Source organism: Pinus tabuliformis, chromosome 8 (assembly GCF_031772625.1).
Source record: "Pinus tabuliformis cultivar Carrire ecotype Pingquan chromosome 8, CPIR1, whole genome shotgun sequence".
NCBI classification, from domain to species: Eukaryota; Viridiplantae; Streptophyta; class Pinopsida; order Pinales; family Pinaceae; genus Pinus; species Pinus tabuliformis.
The window spans coordinates 1778533693-1778549742 of record NC_142294.1 but is presented as its reverse complement, the minus strand read 5'-3'; the positions used below and the strand labels follow the sequence as shown (position 1 = coordinate 1778549742).

Below are 16050 nucleotides of genomic sequence, written 5' to 3'. Positions count from 1 at the left end.
AGACCTGAAACTAGGAGCAAAGGGTTTCTTTATAGTCATATTTGTTGGAAATAATACTGAGAGGGGGGGTGAATCAGTATTATCAGATCAGATAAAACTTTTCAATTTCATACTCAGAAACATATACGCGACTTCAGTTAAGTGAACCCGCGTGTACACGCGACTGTGTCTAATGCAACTAGCGTATATCCAGAGATCTTATGATTCAGTTAATCTTATCTTCAGTAAATGCATCAGAACATTATTAAGCATATTAACAGTAAACAGGTGCAGTATAACAGAACAGATCATCACACAAAAGCCACACACATGAACACCATGATATAAGGTGGAAACCCAATGTGGGTGAAAACCACCTGCTGCAATTTGTCTCTTTCTTCTTAATGAGAACTTCTTTTACAATGTACTGGTGCAGTCCTTTACCAGTACGCAGGCTACAACCTGCAGAGGGCTACAACCCTCTTAGCTCTTGTACTAGCCTATCCATTTACTAGTACGTAGGTGCCTACCTACAGAATGCTTCTTTACTCGTTTTCCAGCTGCTAATGGAAGGGAGCTACAACCCCCTGGCTCTTGTACTGGCTGATATGTTTACCAGTACGTAGGTGCCGGCCTACGAGCTACCCGGGACCACGTTTCATACATTTTCATACTGGATCCATAAGACAATCATCATTGTAGTACAACCTGCATCATCAATCACTGAAACACCCAATTCTGAATCACTGTAACCCTATCAACAATAACCAGACAATCATAGCAACAACCAGATCCAGCTCCATATTCAAATATCATACTTCACATTGTATACGCTACTTGGATGAACCCAACCTGCGTGTATACGCTCTTTTACCAAAACCAACTCGCGTACAGATCTATAAATTCAACCTTAAAACTCTGCAGCTATATCAGACATCAAAACATACCCAGATCATAATAATAAACATGCGTCAGTAGATCTAGTCTATCCAGAGTCAAACCATATGAAGATAATCATTCCAAGCCTTGAGATCTCGTTCCATCATTCATCATCCTCCACATGGGTGAAACCTTGGTTCAGATCACCAACCCATAACCAGCACTTGGATCACACACTTTCTCAGATCTTCATCACTCACACTTACTCTCTTTGGCCTAGTGATCTTCTCCTTATATAGCCTTAGGCCTTGCTCAATACCAAGAGCCAAAACCATAGTAACACAATACCATCAACCTCGAAACTAGGGATCGACACGTCCGTCGAGACACCATGGTCCAAAACCATAGGCACAACTTCCAAGGACTAACTGCCACTGACCAAAGGTACGTTTTCACATGTACGCGCTTTTACTGAAGCCAACCTGCGTGTACACGCTGATTCTCCTTGCTGAACCTGCGTATATCTCTTTCTTGTCCTGTTGTACTGAGATCTGTCCACTAGTTAAGTTGCCATCACCTGTACCAGTCTCTGAGCACCTGTACCAACCTCTGAGTGAGTTGCCATCAAGGACAACACTTGAATCATAATGCCAACAATCTCCCCCTTTGGACTTGATGGCAACCACCACACCAAGTCACTCTCCCCCTTTGACATCAAGGGCAAAGGGTGGACCAAGATATTCTCTTCTTTGGTATACCTTCTGCTGTCCATACTGCTGTCCATACTCCCCCTGAGTACATGCTGAAATCTCCAAATGTGCTCCCCCTTTGTGTATGCCAAAGTGTACCAATCTATCCATTCTGCTCTTGCTGAATTTTGCTGTTCATGCTCCCCTTGACTGTAGGCAAGATCTGCAAAAGATGTTCTTCAAGAAGAACAAAGACTTATACATTATAGAAGACCTTCCTATCACCAATGACTCAATTCATCACCCAACCTAGTGGGGATATACCAATATTGACTCATCCACCTAACCATGTGGAGATACATTAAGAGTTTACTCATGACAATACATAAACATTTCATCATTCATCCCAGGCATAGTGGGGAAACCAACATAGGCCGTTACATGACCTTGACATCATAAAAGAGATATCACAAAGAGATACATGACATAGTGATGAAATATCTAGACCAAGACTTATGAAAGCCACCAGCAGCATCATGATCTGTACCATAAGCATCAGCCTGCAATACCATTCCTAAACAGCAAGATGTATCATTTAGCTTCATAGACTTTATCAACAACTTCTAACCATAATGCCAACAATGAATTATTTGAAGAATCTGCTCCCCCTGAGTGTGAGCCAACCATGTCTGAACCATTTCCTGAGTCTGTTCTGCTCCCCCTGAGCCTGAGCCAACCATGACTGAACCTGGGTCTGTTCTGCTGCCCTTTCTCCATATACGCGACTTTGCAGCCTGTAACTCGCGTATATACGCGGCTTTCCTTCATGAAACTTGCGTATGAGAATTAGAACACTGAAGTTTTACACCTTCAGCTCCCCCTGAGTTTGTTATGTCTGTGCTGTGCTGAGTACCCTGTGCTGTGCCATATTTTTCTGACTGAACTTCCTTTTTCTTCCATATCTTCAAGCATGTTGATGATTTCTTCTTATCATGAGCTTTGTTCCTGCAATCTCTTGCTTTATGTCCAAACTTGTTACATGCATAGCATCTTACATGTTTCATATTCCTCCTGTAGCAATCGGCAGCTTTGTGGCCAAGCATATTGCAAGAAAAACAATATCCATTAAAGTACCTCGAATGTGATGATCTTTCTGCATGATGGTCTTGAAACCTTCTTCTTCTACATATGGCTGCAACATGTCCAAGATTATGACATACATAACATTCAACATTATTCAGTGGAGGAAATAATCGTCTATCACGTCCATAGTTAGGAGTAAAGAATCTTCCTTGAGGAATTTCTTTCCTTGGTTGTTCCTTGTTGGGCATTTCAGATTTCTCATTAGAGTTTCTTGCCTCACCTTGTGAACTAGATTCACCTTCAACATATCCACGAAAACCAAGACCAGTCTTGATAGCAGGAGATCTTTGACTATGAAGAATATCATCCAAGACTTTAGTACTATCTTGAAATCGTAAAAGCTTATCCTTTTCTTCTATTTTACCTTTCAGGATATTTACCTCAACTTGATGTTGTTCTTCCTTTTCAAGACATTGCTTCTCCAAGGTCTCTTCAGCTTTCCTTCCTTCATCCAACTGATGCCTTAGTTTGAGGATCTCGTTTTCTTGCTCTTTATTCAGTGCTAGCAGCATTTCTCGAATTCTGGAGGCACATTCTAACTGATCTTCTAGTCTGATGATTTCTTCCTTGAGGGCATTCTCCCTTTTGCTAGGTAGATCTTGTTGATCTATGATTTGATCTGATGCTTCATTTGCTTGTCCATCTTCAATCTGAGATGCTTCAGGATCTGAACACTTGCTTCCACTCAACGGCAGGTTGTCATTTTTCCTTTGAGCTGTCTTCTTCTTCTGACGTGCTTTCTTCCCCATTGTTCTACGAATCTCCTTCAAGCGATCAAGCTTCTCTGAAGGACCTGCTCTGATACCAATTGTTGGAAATAATGCTGAGAGGGGGGGTGAATTAGTATTATCAGATCAGATAAAACTTTTCAATTTCATACTCAGAAACATATACGCGACTTCAGTTAAGTGAACCCGCGTGTACACGCGACTGTGTCTAATGCAACTAGCGTATATCCAGAGATCTTATGATTCAGTTAATCTTATCTTCAGTAAATGCATCAGAACATTATTAAGCATATTAACAGTAAACAGGTGCAGTATAACAGAACAGATCATCACACAAAAGCCACACACATGAACACCATGATATAAGGTGGAAACCCAATGTGGGTGAAAACCACCTGCTGCAATTTGTCTCTTTCTTCTTAATGAGAACTTCTTTTACAATGTACTGGTGCAGTCCTTTACCAGTACGCAGGCTACAACCTGCAGAGGGCTACAACCCTCTTAGCTCTTGTACTAGCCTATCCATTTACTAGTACGTAGGTGCCTACCTACAGAATGCTTCTTTACTCGTTTTCCAGCTGCTAGTGGAAGGGAGCTACAACCCCCTGGCTCTTGTACTGGCTGATATGTTTACCAGTACGTAGGTGCCGGCCTACGAGCTACCCGGGACCACGTTTCATACATTTTCATACTGGATCCATAAGACAATCATCATTGTAGTACAACCTGCATCATCAATCACTGAAACACCCAATTCTGAATCACTGTAACCCTATCAACAATAACCAGACAATCATAGCAACAACCAGATCCAGCTCCATATTCAAATATCATACTTCACATTGTATACGCTACTTGGATGAACCCAACCTGCGTGTATACGCTCTTTTACCAAAACCAACTCGCGTACAGATCTATAAATTCAACCTTAAAACTCTGCAGCTATATCAGACATCAAAACATACCCAGATCATAATAATAAACATGCGTCAGTAGATCTAGTCTATCCAGAGTCAAACCATATGAAGATAATCATTCCAAGCCTTGAGATCTCGTTCCATCATTCATCATCCTCCACATGGGTGAAACCTTGGCTCAGATCACCAACCCATAACCAGCACTTGGATCACACACTTTCTCAGATCTTCATCACTCACACTTACTCTCTTTGGCCTAGTGATCTTCTCCTTATATAGCCTTAGGCCTTGCTCAATACCAAGAGCCAAAACCATAGTAACACAATACCATCAACCTCGAAACTAGGGATCGACACGTCCGTCGAGACACCATGGTCCAAAACCATAGGCACAACTTCCAAGGACTAACTGCCACTGACCAAAGGTACGTTTTCACATGTACGCGCTTTTACTGAAGCCAACCTGCGTGTACACGCTGATTCTCCTTGCTGAACCTGCGTATCTCTCTTTCTTGTCCTGCTGTACTGAGATCTGTCCACTAGTTAAGTTGCCATCACCTGTACCAGTCTCTGAGCACCTGTACCAACCTCTGAGTGAGTTGCCATCAAGGACAACACTTGAATCATAATGCCAACAATATTCTCTAATCTGGAGGACAAGGAAAGGGTTTTCGAGGGAGGACCCTATTTTATGAATAGTGCGGGCCTTTTTATGCGGCATTGGGAGGACTGTTACAATCCAGACAAGGAAAAAATGCTAGCAGCCCCCATTTGGATTAGACTGTTTGGTTTACCAATAGAGTTTTGGGACCCTGAGATCTTGGAAGGAATAGGCAACACAATAGGAACATTTTTCAAAGTAGCTGAGACAACCAAAAGAGGGAGATACACATCCTATGCAAGGATTTGTGTATATATGAATATAACAGAGCCGCTTCCTGATTTTATTGAACTAGAATACCATGATGAAGTATGGCAGCAACCGGTGGATTATGAACATATTCCATTCCGTTGCAGGCGATGCCATGAATATGGGCATCTCTTCAGACAATGCCCATTAAATAATGTAGAGGAATCAATAAGGAAAAGGGCTGAAAAGGAGAAATCAACAGAGGTGAGGGAAGGATCGGACGAGGGTTTCAAAGAAGTGTCGAGAAGAAAAAAACAAGCAAAAGAGACGCCAAGGATGCAATCACCAGTCAAAACTATTCCTTTGGAAAATCGTAATAAGTTCATCGTTCTCCAGGAGGAGGATGTAGAAGGCGAAAAGGAAGGAAATGAGGAGGACAGCATGGAGATACCGAATGAGTTCAAAGAACAAAACCTTGCCCAGGTAAACTCGGAACAAGGAGGAGAAGTAAGGAACAAGGTTTCACATATTGAGCAAACTCAAATGGAAGTAGACCCCCAGATGGAGAAAGGAAATGATGAGGAGCGAGTTATGAGAAGATTATTACAGGAGTGGAAAAACCTAGACGAGCGTTTCATACCAGAAGAACAAAAGCAGTTATATAAGGAAATGTTTCAAAAATATAAGGAGAAGATAGCAACAGGTCCGGCGAACCAACCAGAGCAAGCAGGGATGCAAGGATCTCAGAGTATAGAAATGGGCAGCACTGGCAAAGGAGGGAGGAAAAGAGGTCGACGACCTATGAGTGAAACAATTCAAATGGTAGGTGAGATGCTGGTTAACTCAGGCAGAGTTATACCTCTTTCAGAGGTATTTCAACAACCTACAAAACTGTTAAAATGATAATAACAAGTTGGAATATCAGGGGTCTCAACAGTAAAGGTAAACAGAGATACCTGAGAGATAGGCTGAAGAGAGATAAACCTAGTATAATGATTCTCCAAGAAACAAATATTAATACTCAGAAGCTGGAGGAAATTATGAGAAAATTTAAGATACAATATGAAGTGATGGGGCAGGATGCGACAGGCACGGCAGGGGGGCTTGCAATCCTATGGAACCCGGAAGAGGTTCAATTCGACAATTGGGTTAGTCTCCCACGAATCCTTTCAGGATCTTTTAGACTGATAGGATCGTCGGAATGGATTACCCTCTCAGGTATCTATGGGCCGCATGTACCAGGTGAGCGTAGAGGATTTCTTCAAAACTTGGAGACCTTGAGAAGGTTGATGCCAGAGAAGCCATGGATTGTTGGGGGAGATTTTAATATGATCACTACCCCAGCAGAAAAAAGGGGAGGATCAAGAAGACCAGATCAAGATATGGAAGCCTTCAGGGAAACAATCATGGAGCAGAGATTGGTGGATATCCCCACTATAAATGGGACACATACATGGAATAACAGAAGAGGAGGCAACAACCAAATTGCGTCAAGATTAGACAGATTCCTAGTATCGGAGCAAATCCTGAACAGGGATATCCTGGTAGAAGCAACAATCCTCCCTGCAATAGGCTCAGACCACTGGCCCATCAGACTGGAAATTGGTATCAATTCGACCCCCAAAAAGCGCCCCTTTAGATTTGAAGCTTTTTGGCTAAGGAACCAACAATTTTTGCCAAAGGTGGAGGAATGGTGGACCCAAAGCCAACAGAGAGGATGGAGTAAAATGCAGACCTTCCATCTAAAACTAAAAGAGATCAGAGAAAAGATTTAAAAATGGAATAAAGAAGAATTTGGGGATATATTTAGGGAGCAGCACCGATTAGAGGACAGAATGAAAAGATTGCAACAAGAAATTATATCTGAAGGAGGAAGCGAGGAAAGGAGCAGAGAAGTAGGGTTACTGATAAGTCAACTTGAAGAAAGACGAAAACAGGAAGAAATATTATGGAAACAAAAGTCGCGCATAAACTGGCTCCGCGAGGGCGAAAAAAATACAAGATTTTTTCATCAGGCAATGATACAGCATAGGCAAAGGAACAGAATCTTCTCCATCAAAAATGAGGAAGGACAGTGCATAACTCAGCACGAAGGTATGGAACAGACATTAGTCAAGAACTTTAGAGACATCCTCACAGAACCTCAGGTGGACAGAGAAGCAGCAACAGAAAGGATATGTAATGAAATTCCAAAAATGATCACGAGGGATCAAAACCTGGCACTGATGAGGGCTGCAACATTGGAGGAAGTGGAGGAAATTGTGAAAGGGATGAAAAAAAACAAGGCTCCAGGCCCGGATGGGTTTACGACGGAATTTTACCAAGCAAGTTGGCACTTCTTAGGGCGAGACATTCTGGAAGTGGTGGAGGAATCGCGAAGGCTCCAGAAGGTATGGCATGGCCTAAACTCAACTCTCCTCTCTCTTATTCCTAAATCGGCCCACTCAGATTCGGCTCAAGGATTTCGCCCAATTTCCCTATGTAACGTAATTTATAAAATCATTGCTACCTTAATGGCGAAGAGGCTGAAACCGATTCTCTCGACTATAATCTCCCCGGAACAAACTGGGTTTGTGGAGGGGAGACAAATTCTTGATGGAATAGTGGTATCTCAGGAAGTGATTCACTCCTTGAAACAGAAAAAGGAAAAGGGAATGATGGTAAAACTGGATCTATCGAAGGCATATGATCGACTGAATTGGAACTACCTAAAATCAATCCTTACAGCATTTGGATTTTGTGACAGATGGGTGAACTGGATTTATGAGATGGTATCAACCCCAAATTTCTCCATCCTTTTAAACGGATCCACAACACCAATGTTTAACGCAACAAGAGGACTACGGCAGGGCGACCCTATATCACCCTTCTTGTTTATAATTGCAGCAGAAGGCCTCGGAAGATATCTCAAGAAAGAACTGAGGGAAGGAAAAATTAAAGGATTGAGGCTATGGGGAAATAATCTCCCTATTACGCACCAGCAGTTTGTAGACGATATCATGCTTTTTTGTGCTGTGTCATTAAGAGAAGTCAAGAGGATAAAATGGATTTTGGACCTCTTCATGGAAGCTTCAGGCACAGAGATTAATAGAGAAAAATCATGCACCTTCCTCTTCAACACACCTGAAGCTATCAAAAGACATTTGACCAGAACCCTGGGATTCTGAATTGGAGAACTGCCTACTAAGTATCTGGGAAATCAATTAGCCTTACATCCCCTAAGAATGGTGAATTGGCAGCAAACGATGGAGAAAATTAAATCTAGATTGTCAAATTGGGCATTCAGATCCTTGAATATAGCGGTAGACTTGTTCTTCTCAAATCAATTCTCCAAGCCATCCCTATTTACCCTCTTTCGGTTATGACAGCACCCAAAGGAGTATGTATAAAGATGGTTGACATTTTCAGAAAATTCATCTGGGGAGGCCCAAAGCAGCAAAAAAAGTGGGCTCTTATATCGTGGGAAGGCTTGACGAAGCGGAAAGAAGAGGGAGGCCTTGGTCTCAGGGATCCGGGGACTATGAACAGAATCCTGGGTGCGAAGCTTTGGTGGAGGTGGATGAGAGGGGGAGATGATCTATGGAAAAAGATCTGGACACAAAAATACTCAATGCCAACATCAGTGGAGGACATTCTTAGGTTAGAGGAAGTCCCAAAGGGATCGACGGTATGGGACCTGGCAAGCCAAAATAGGGACATCATAAGGAAGCATGCTTTCTGGGAAATAAAAGAAGGTAAAACAGCCAAATTCTGGGAGGAAGCCTGGTAGCAAAGAGAGAGAATGGTGGAGCTTCAACATTTACATGACACATATCAAAGGGCAATAGCAGGAGGACTTCAGTATGTGAACGAGTATTGGAAAGAGGAAGGGCAAAATGAGACATGGAGAATATGGAGGAATCCAGAAGAATGGGACATCAATATAGACCCTGAACAGAGAATGGCATTTATAAAAGAAATAGAATCAAGAAGGATAAAAATTAGAACAGGCCAGGACATCCTTCGGTGGGGAAGATCAGCAAAAGGTACCTACACAATAAAGGAAGCTTATTACTTAACCACTCTCCAAGATCAAAGGGTAGAGGAACCGGACTGGAATCAAATCTGGAAGAATAGGTGGTGGCCAAAGGTAACCCTGTTCGCATGGATGGTAGGAAAAGGAAGAATACTAACGTGGGATTAGATCCAGAAGAGAGGCATATGCGGCCCACCCAGGTGCAGTCTCTACAAGCAAAACATAGAAACCCAAGAACACCTCCTGAATTCTTGCCCTATCGCCCTTCAACAATGGATTGAAATCGAAAATCTCTTTGGAAAAACTAATAGGGATCCACAGGATATCAAGCAGACCATCTTTCAATGGGGCAAAGGACGATTCTCATGCCAGGTGGTGAGGAGAGCCTGGAGTCTGGCAATGGGATTCAATATATGGTTAATATGGAAAGAAAGGAATCTAAGAATATTCCAAGACAAAGCTAACCCTCCGGATTCGATCTGGAAACGAAACAAGGCTCTCATAAGAGAGACAATTCTAGCGGAAGCATGGGAGGAAGAGGATTGGAAGACAACCCCAGAAGAGAGTAGAATCCTAGACAGTCTAGATCTGAAAATGAGTATGGTTCATCCTCAAAACAAAAAAAATCAGAACACCCAGAGTAAGAGTCTGTCCAAATTCAGGTACCCACAACCCCAGAAGAGAGTAGAATCCTAGACAATCTAGATCTAAAAATGAGTATGGTTCATCCTCACAACAAAAAAAATAAGAACACCCAGAGTAAGAGTCTGTCCAAATTCAGGTACCCACAAGAAAACTTCATTAAACTAAACTTTGATGGGGCTTCCAAAGGAAACCCAAGACCATCCGGATTTGGAGGGATATTCAGGGATAGCCAAGGACGCACAAGATGGGTCTATGCGGATCAGGGAGGTATTATGAGTAATAATGAAGCAGAATTGATGGCAGCGTATCAAGGCATTAGAATAGCAATTAGAAATGGATATACTCAGGTGGAGATTGAAGGGGACTCTCAGCTAGTTATTGAAAGTCTTAGGAAATTGGATAACGGCAAAAATTGGGAACAGGTAGCGAAAAGTTGGAGGACTGCGGGGTTAATACAAGATTTGGCAGACATCATGAGACGAATAGACTATAAAATTTTTAACCATGTAAAAAGGGAAGGTAACAAAGCTGCTGACTTCCTAGCCAACTGGGGATGCAATGAACAGGAGGGGCAGATCGATAATATATGGCCAATGCAGGTGGACAAACCACGATGGGAGATCCTTACATCGATTATCACTCAGGATGATAAAGAAGCGACAATGGCATGAGAAAAGCTACAGACGGCCCCCGATCGGGGTGGAGGAGATGGGGAAGCACGATAAAATAATGAAAAGGGCGAGGTGGCAGGAGGAACCACCGCGAGTCATTAATAACACACAAACCGGAATGATGGAGCTCAGAATCGGCAGGATCCCGAGGCCAGGATCTGTCAGGGCAATCAAGACAGGTGATGGGAAGAAGGGCAGTGATCAGAAGAGGAGGGGAGAGTGTAAGAAAGGCGGCATGGATGCGAGAGGTCGGAAGGTAGATGGCAAAAGTTTAAAGGGTACTCCAAGGAAAGGCAAGCGTCGAAGGAAGGAGACGCAGGGCAGAAGAAAAGGAGCGGAATTCCAACAGAGGGTGGTGGTGCAAAGGAGCAAAGGAAGAACGGTTAGTAGGGTCAAGAGCACTTGGAACTGGAGCGATAAGGTAGCTCTCTCCTCCGCACAGATAGTGAGTACAGGTGGCGAAATTGCAAGACACTCCACAGCTGCAGAGAGTGAGATAGAGACGGAAGCAGCCACGAAAATGGAAGTAAATGAGGCAGGGCAGAGTAGAATCACGCGCAGAACTTGGGAGGGCATAGCCCAGGACCAGGTGACAGGGGAAAAACGTGCGTTTGATGCGGAAGTTGAGATAATAGAGAGGCCACACCAAACTACAGCCAGGAAAGCAGGAGAAAGGAAGACCCGGAGACCAGGGGGTGACCAACAAGGCACAAGAACAAATGTCGAGAAGAGAACCAGAGGACAGCGAGGTGAGGGAGTAACAGAGAGTATAAATTTTGAAATTGGGCAGGGAAGTGAACCAGCAGTAAGGAAAGGGCCCATGCATCCACGTAGGAGAGGCAGGCGTCGAGGCAGGGGCAGAAGTAGGAGATTCGAAAGGCAGCAGGCGAACTCGGAAATGCCAGCGGAACAGAGACGAGGACGTCGAACCATGAATCAGATGGTTCAAGAAGCGGAGAAAGCCTACAAAGAAGGCACGAATGCTGAGATCCGTAGGATAATTCAGGAGATAGAAGCCAAGGCGTTGCAAGAGGATTCAGAAGCTGAGATGGAGGACTGGGGAAATCTGATTCCCGATCCAGGTAATACCAGAAGTCGATTGTCTCTTTATAGGCAGGCATTACATGTTTACTGGGTTGTAAAGAGAATTATGGCAAAAGCGATGGAACAAGTAGCAATGGAATTGGCTGAGGAGGCCCAGGGCATCCCGAACTTAAAGAAAGAAATGAAGAACTTCCAGATTACCCTGCTCATGCAAGATGAAAAGCTAGAAGAAATTAAACAACTCCTGAAGATGATAGTGCCAGAGACAAAAGCTGAAGAGACCCTGCCCGAAAATGTGGTAGACTAATCTGTCATGCTTCGTTTATGCTTTTGCTTAGTTTTTGTTAGTTTTTGTTAAGAGGTTGTTAGATAGTCAAGTCCTCAGCTTCATTTACAGTTTGTTTACAATGTTGGACAGTAGCAAGTGTAGTGCTTTTGATAGTAAAGTTCACTTGGCATGGACTGATAGACTGAAACTTTTCTTTTACTGGATGGCTATTAAGGATTTTAGGTGGCCAACAGACCCGGTTTCCCTTCGGGGCGGGTTGAGGTCACCAAACTTTTGTAACTATTATAACTTGATGCAATAGAAAATGAAAGATCCCACTTTTACCGACCAAAAAAAAAAAAATCTCTTTATATAACTTTAAATGATTGTGACAAATAGAATGTAATAAGATATTTAGTACAATCATCTTTGTAATTATCTTCAATAATATCTTCATTAACCACTCAAATTGAACTGTTACTTTATTCTTTTGTACTCATCCTATATATTTTTATATGACAATGTATTTATCAAAATCATACTAATCATTCCATGGTGAACCTAAAAATCTTTGGAGATATTAATTGATTGGCGCAACATTTTGCAATTCTATGAAATAAGAAATCGATTGATATCAAAGTGTTACCGTGCTATTAAGGGTAAATTCAAAATATTAGTAATTAAGAAATGAGTTATAACACCAACTATGCATGTTTTAAGGGTGGCCATAACATGTTTTAACCATAGCAAAGATGACAAAAAGTTGTGGATGAGACAACTTCTAAGGTCTTTTTTACGAGCTTTGATATTAATTATTTGAAAATGAGAGGATTGTTTTGTATTACAATTTGTAAGGACTCTCTTGCAAGCTTTGACATTAATTGTTTGATAATGATATGATTTTATGGATGATAATTTGTAAAGTTTTTTTTTTTTTCAAGTTTTGATATTAATTGTTTAAAAATGATATGATTATTTGATGGTTACTTTTAAGGTATCTCTTCTAAATTTAAATATTATTTGTTTGGTAACTAGAAGATATTCAACAAAAGATTGGTAAAAAAAATTAAAGTCTAGTAAATTGAAATTGTAAAATATTATAAATGTTATTAAATTTAGAATTTGTTATTATATTAATAAAACTTTATATCATAAGAAGTTAATGGTCATATTATATTAAGAAAAAAGAAATTCTAATAAAACATTATTATTCTTAAACAAAAATATAAGAGATTTAAATATTTTAAAATATAAAATGAAAAAGGTTAAAATATAAAAATTATTTTTATTTTGAGAAAATAATTGCCATACTCAACAAAAGATTGGTAAAAACAATTGTATAATATTATAAATATTATTAAATTTAGAATTTGTTATTATATTAATAAAACTTTGTATCAAGAAGAACTTAATGGTCATATATATTAAGAAAAAGAAATTCTAATAAAACATTAAAATATAAAATGAAAAAGGTTAAAATATAAAAATTATTTTTACTTTGGGAAAATAATTGCCAAATTTATTATTTAATGGCATTGAAATCTATTTAAAAAAAAACTCTTTATTTTTAGTTTTAAACTTATCTCATCAATTTATTTAACAAATGATATAAAAATAAATTTTTTATTTTATTTTCAAAATATTTTTTCCTTTAAAATGATTCATTTTCTCGATAATACAAAGAAAAGAGTTTGGCCCGCGCAGGATTCAGACATCTCCGAACTTGCACATCAAAACGAGAATAAAAGTACACAAAGGGTACAAGCAGATGCATATAACTAACCTTTGTGATCGCCCAAATTTGTTAATAAAATGTTTTATGAAACGTGTTCTAATTTGTTTAATATTTAAAATTAATTGTTTTTTAATAAATGATATAATTATAAAAAATCATTAAAAAGAGGTTAATTATTATTAAATCATTGAGTTAAAATTATTTCTTTTTAATTAATTTAAAGAAATACCTGAAATTTCATTGGTCGATTCTTCCAAGTCGGTTTGTTATTAAAATGTTTTATGAAACGTGTTCTAATTTTCTTAATATTTAAAAATAATTGTTTTTTGATAAATGATATAATTATAAAAAATAAGTAATAAAGAGATTAATTATTACTAAATCATTGACTTAAAACTATTTCTTTTTAATTAATTTAAAGAAATACCTGAAATTTCATTTGTCGATTCTTCCAAGTCGGTCATAAAAGCAATTTTGGAATCTGCAGAACAGAGGTATGAAAGTGACACATAACAACTTCAATTTTTATCTAGATATCCTTAAAACCCATTTTCTTAAATATTCAACATTCATAATCATACCATTGAAAACGACTGATACAGAATTGATAGGACGCTCTCACATCACATTTCCTTTAGAGGTACCAACTACCCAGTTCCGCTTACAGAATATACAACTACCTTTCTGGGAAATGAAAACATGGGTCTTGGCTTAGAAATGGCATACAATACATGGAAGATGGCTGAGCTACCGGATTTATGATCTTTTTTCTCTGAGCAGAGTGAAAATAAAGGTCTGGGCTTAGAAATGGCACATGCCCAAGACAGGCAAGATGATTGAGCTTTATGATCTTTTTCCTGTGAGCAGAGATGAACATCGCGTCCAATATTCTGATGGGGAAGTACGAAGTAGGGCGGTTGCTGGGGCATGGCTCCTTCGCCAAGGTCTATCTCGCAAGAAACCTGGAGACTGGCGAGAGCGTCGCCATTAAAGCCACGGACATAGAAAAGATTCTCAAGGGCGGGCTGATCGAGCAAATTAAACGAGAAATCTCGATTATGAGATTGGTCCAGCATCCCAACATAGTTCGGCTCTACGAAGTCATGGCGAGCACGACCAAGATTTACTTCGTCATGGAGTACGTTAGAGGCGGCGAACTCTTCAATCGGGTTGCGAAAAAGGGCAGGTTGAAGGAGCAGGAAGCGAGGAAGTATTTTCAACAGTTGATAAGCGCGGTGGATTTCTGCCACAGTCGAGGCGTGTACCACCGAGACTTGAAGCCGGAGAATTTGTTATTAGACGAAAACGGGGACCTGAAGGTCGCGGACTTCGGCCTCAGCGCTCTGCCGGCGCAATTCAGGCAGGACGGCCTTCTCCACACGGCATGCGGCACGCCCGCCTACATCGCACCGGAGGTCATTTCCAAGAAAGGCTACCACGGTGACAAGTCCGACATCTGGTCTTGCGGCGTCATACTGTTCGTTCTCATGGCGGGCTACATGCCGTTTCAAGGCGCGAATCTGATGGACATATATAAGAAGATCAACAAGGGGGATTTCAAGTGCCCGCCCTGGTTTTCTTCCGATGCCCGGCGGCTCGTCTTTCTGTTACTCGACCCAAATCCCCGGACGAGGATCTCCGTTCCGCTGCTCATGGGAGTCCCCTGGTTCTGCCGCGGCTTCAAGCCCCCGCAAGCCAAGATCGACGTCGATGTCGGGGTTCTGGACGATGTCGAGTCGGCGTTCTTCACCGCGAAGCCGGCGTGTCTGAACGCCTTCCACATAATATCCCTCTCGCCCGGCTTCAGTCTGTCCGGACTGTTCAAGGACAAGCTCGTAAAGCAGGAGTCGTCAAGATTCATGTCGATTCAGTCGGCGGCGAGCATAATCTCGAAGCTGGAGGAGATAGCCAGAGTGCTGAAATTCAGCGTCAAGAAGTCCAAGAACTGCAAGTTGGAGTTGCAGGACTCGAAGAAGGGGCGGAAGGGGCATTTGTGTATTGATGCCGAGATTTTCGAAGTCACGCCCTCGCTCTTCATGGTGGAGCTTGGGAAGATCAGGGGGGATTCGCTCGAGTACAGTGATTTCTGCAGCGAGGCCCTAAGGCCAGGTCTCAAGGATATTGTGTGGGCATGGGACGGCGACAGCCAACCTGAGGAATCGTAGGAATTTACTTATGTACATCGTGACGTGATTATTCTGCAAATAGTTGTTTCCTTTTAATTCATACGAAAAAGGACTGGCGTGGCCTCATGTATAAAAGTTTCTATACATATTTTAATGGAAATAGGGTTGATTTCTCATTTCTATCCTATGGTTTCATTAATGTCAGAATAGTAAGGAGGTTGACAAATATTTATTTATTGTTTCATTACTATTCAAGATTGTAAATGCTAATTTTTAAATAATGTCTCATGAATATCAAAGTAGTAAAGAAAGTAACAAATATTTACTGTATTATTGATTCATTATTTATTATATTATTACTT

General features: G+C 41.0%; 3 protein-coding genes across 3 annotated transcripts in view; all 3 read left to right on the top strand.

Moving 5' to 3' along the window:
• The first annotated feature begins 6254 nt into the window (after positions 1-6254).
• LOC149243310 (uncharacterized) lies at positions 6255-6959 on the top strand. Its single transcript, XM_089371175.1, has one exon. It carries the CDS (start codon positions 6255-6257, stop codon positions 6957-6959), a length of 705 nt encoding a protein of 234 aa, XP_089227301.1.
• A 7297-nt stretch (positions 6960-14256) lies between these two features.
• LOC149243308 (CBL-interacting protein kinase 5-like) overlaps positions 14257-16050 on the top strand; it is a 163488-nt gene continuing 161694 nt past the window's right edge. The window contains exon 1 of the mRNA XM_089371173.1: positions 14257-14355. The gene's annotated coding sequence lies outside the window, so the exon portion shown is untranslated. The remainder of the gene's footprint in view (positions 14356-16050) is intronic.
• LOC149243309 (CBL-interacting protein kinase 2-like) lies at positions 14289-15871 on the top strand. Its single transcript, XM_089374483.1, has one exon. It carries the CDS (start codon positions 14432-14434, stop codon positions 15725-15727), a length of 1296 nt encoding a protein of 431 aa, XP_089230609.1. The 5' UTR covers positions 14289-14431; the 3' UTR covers positions 15728-15871.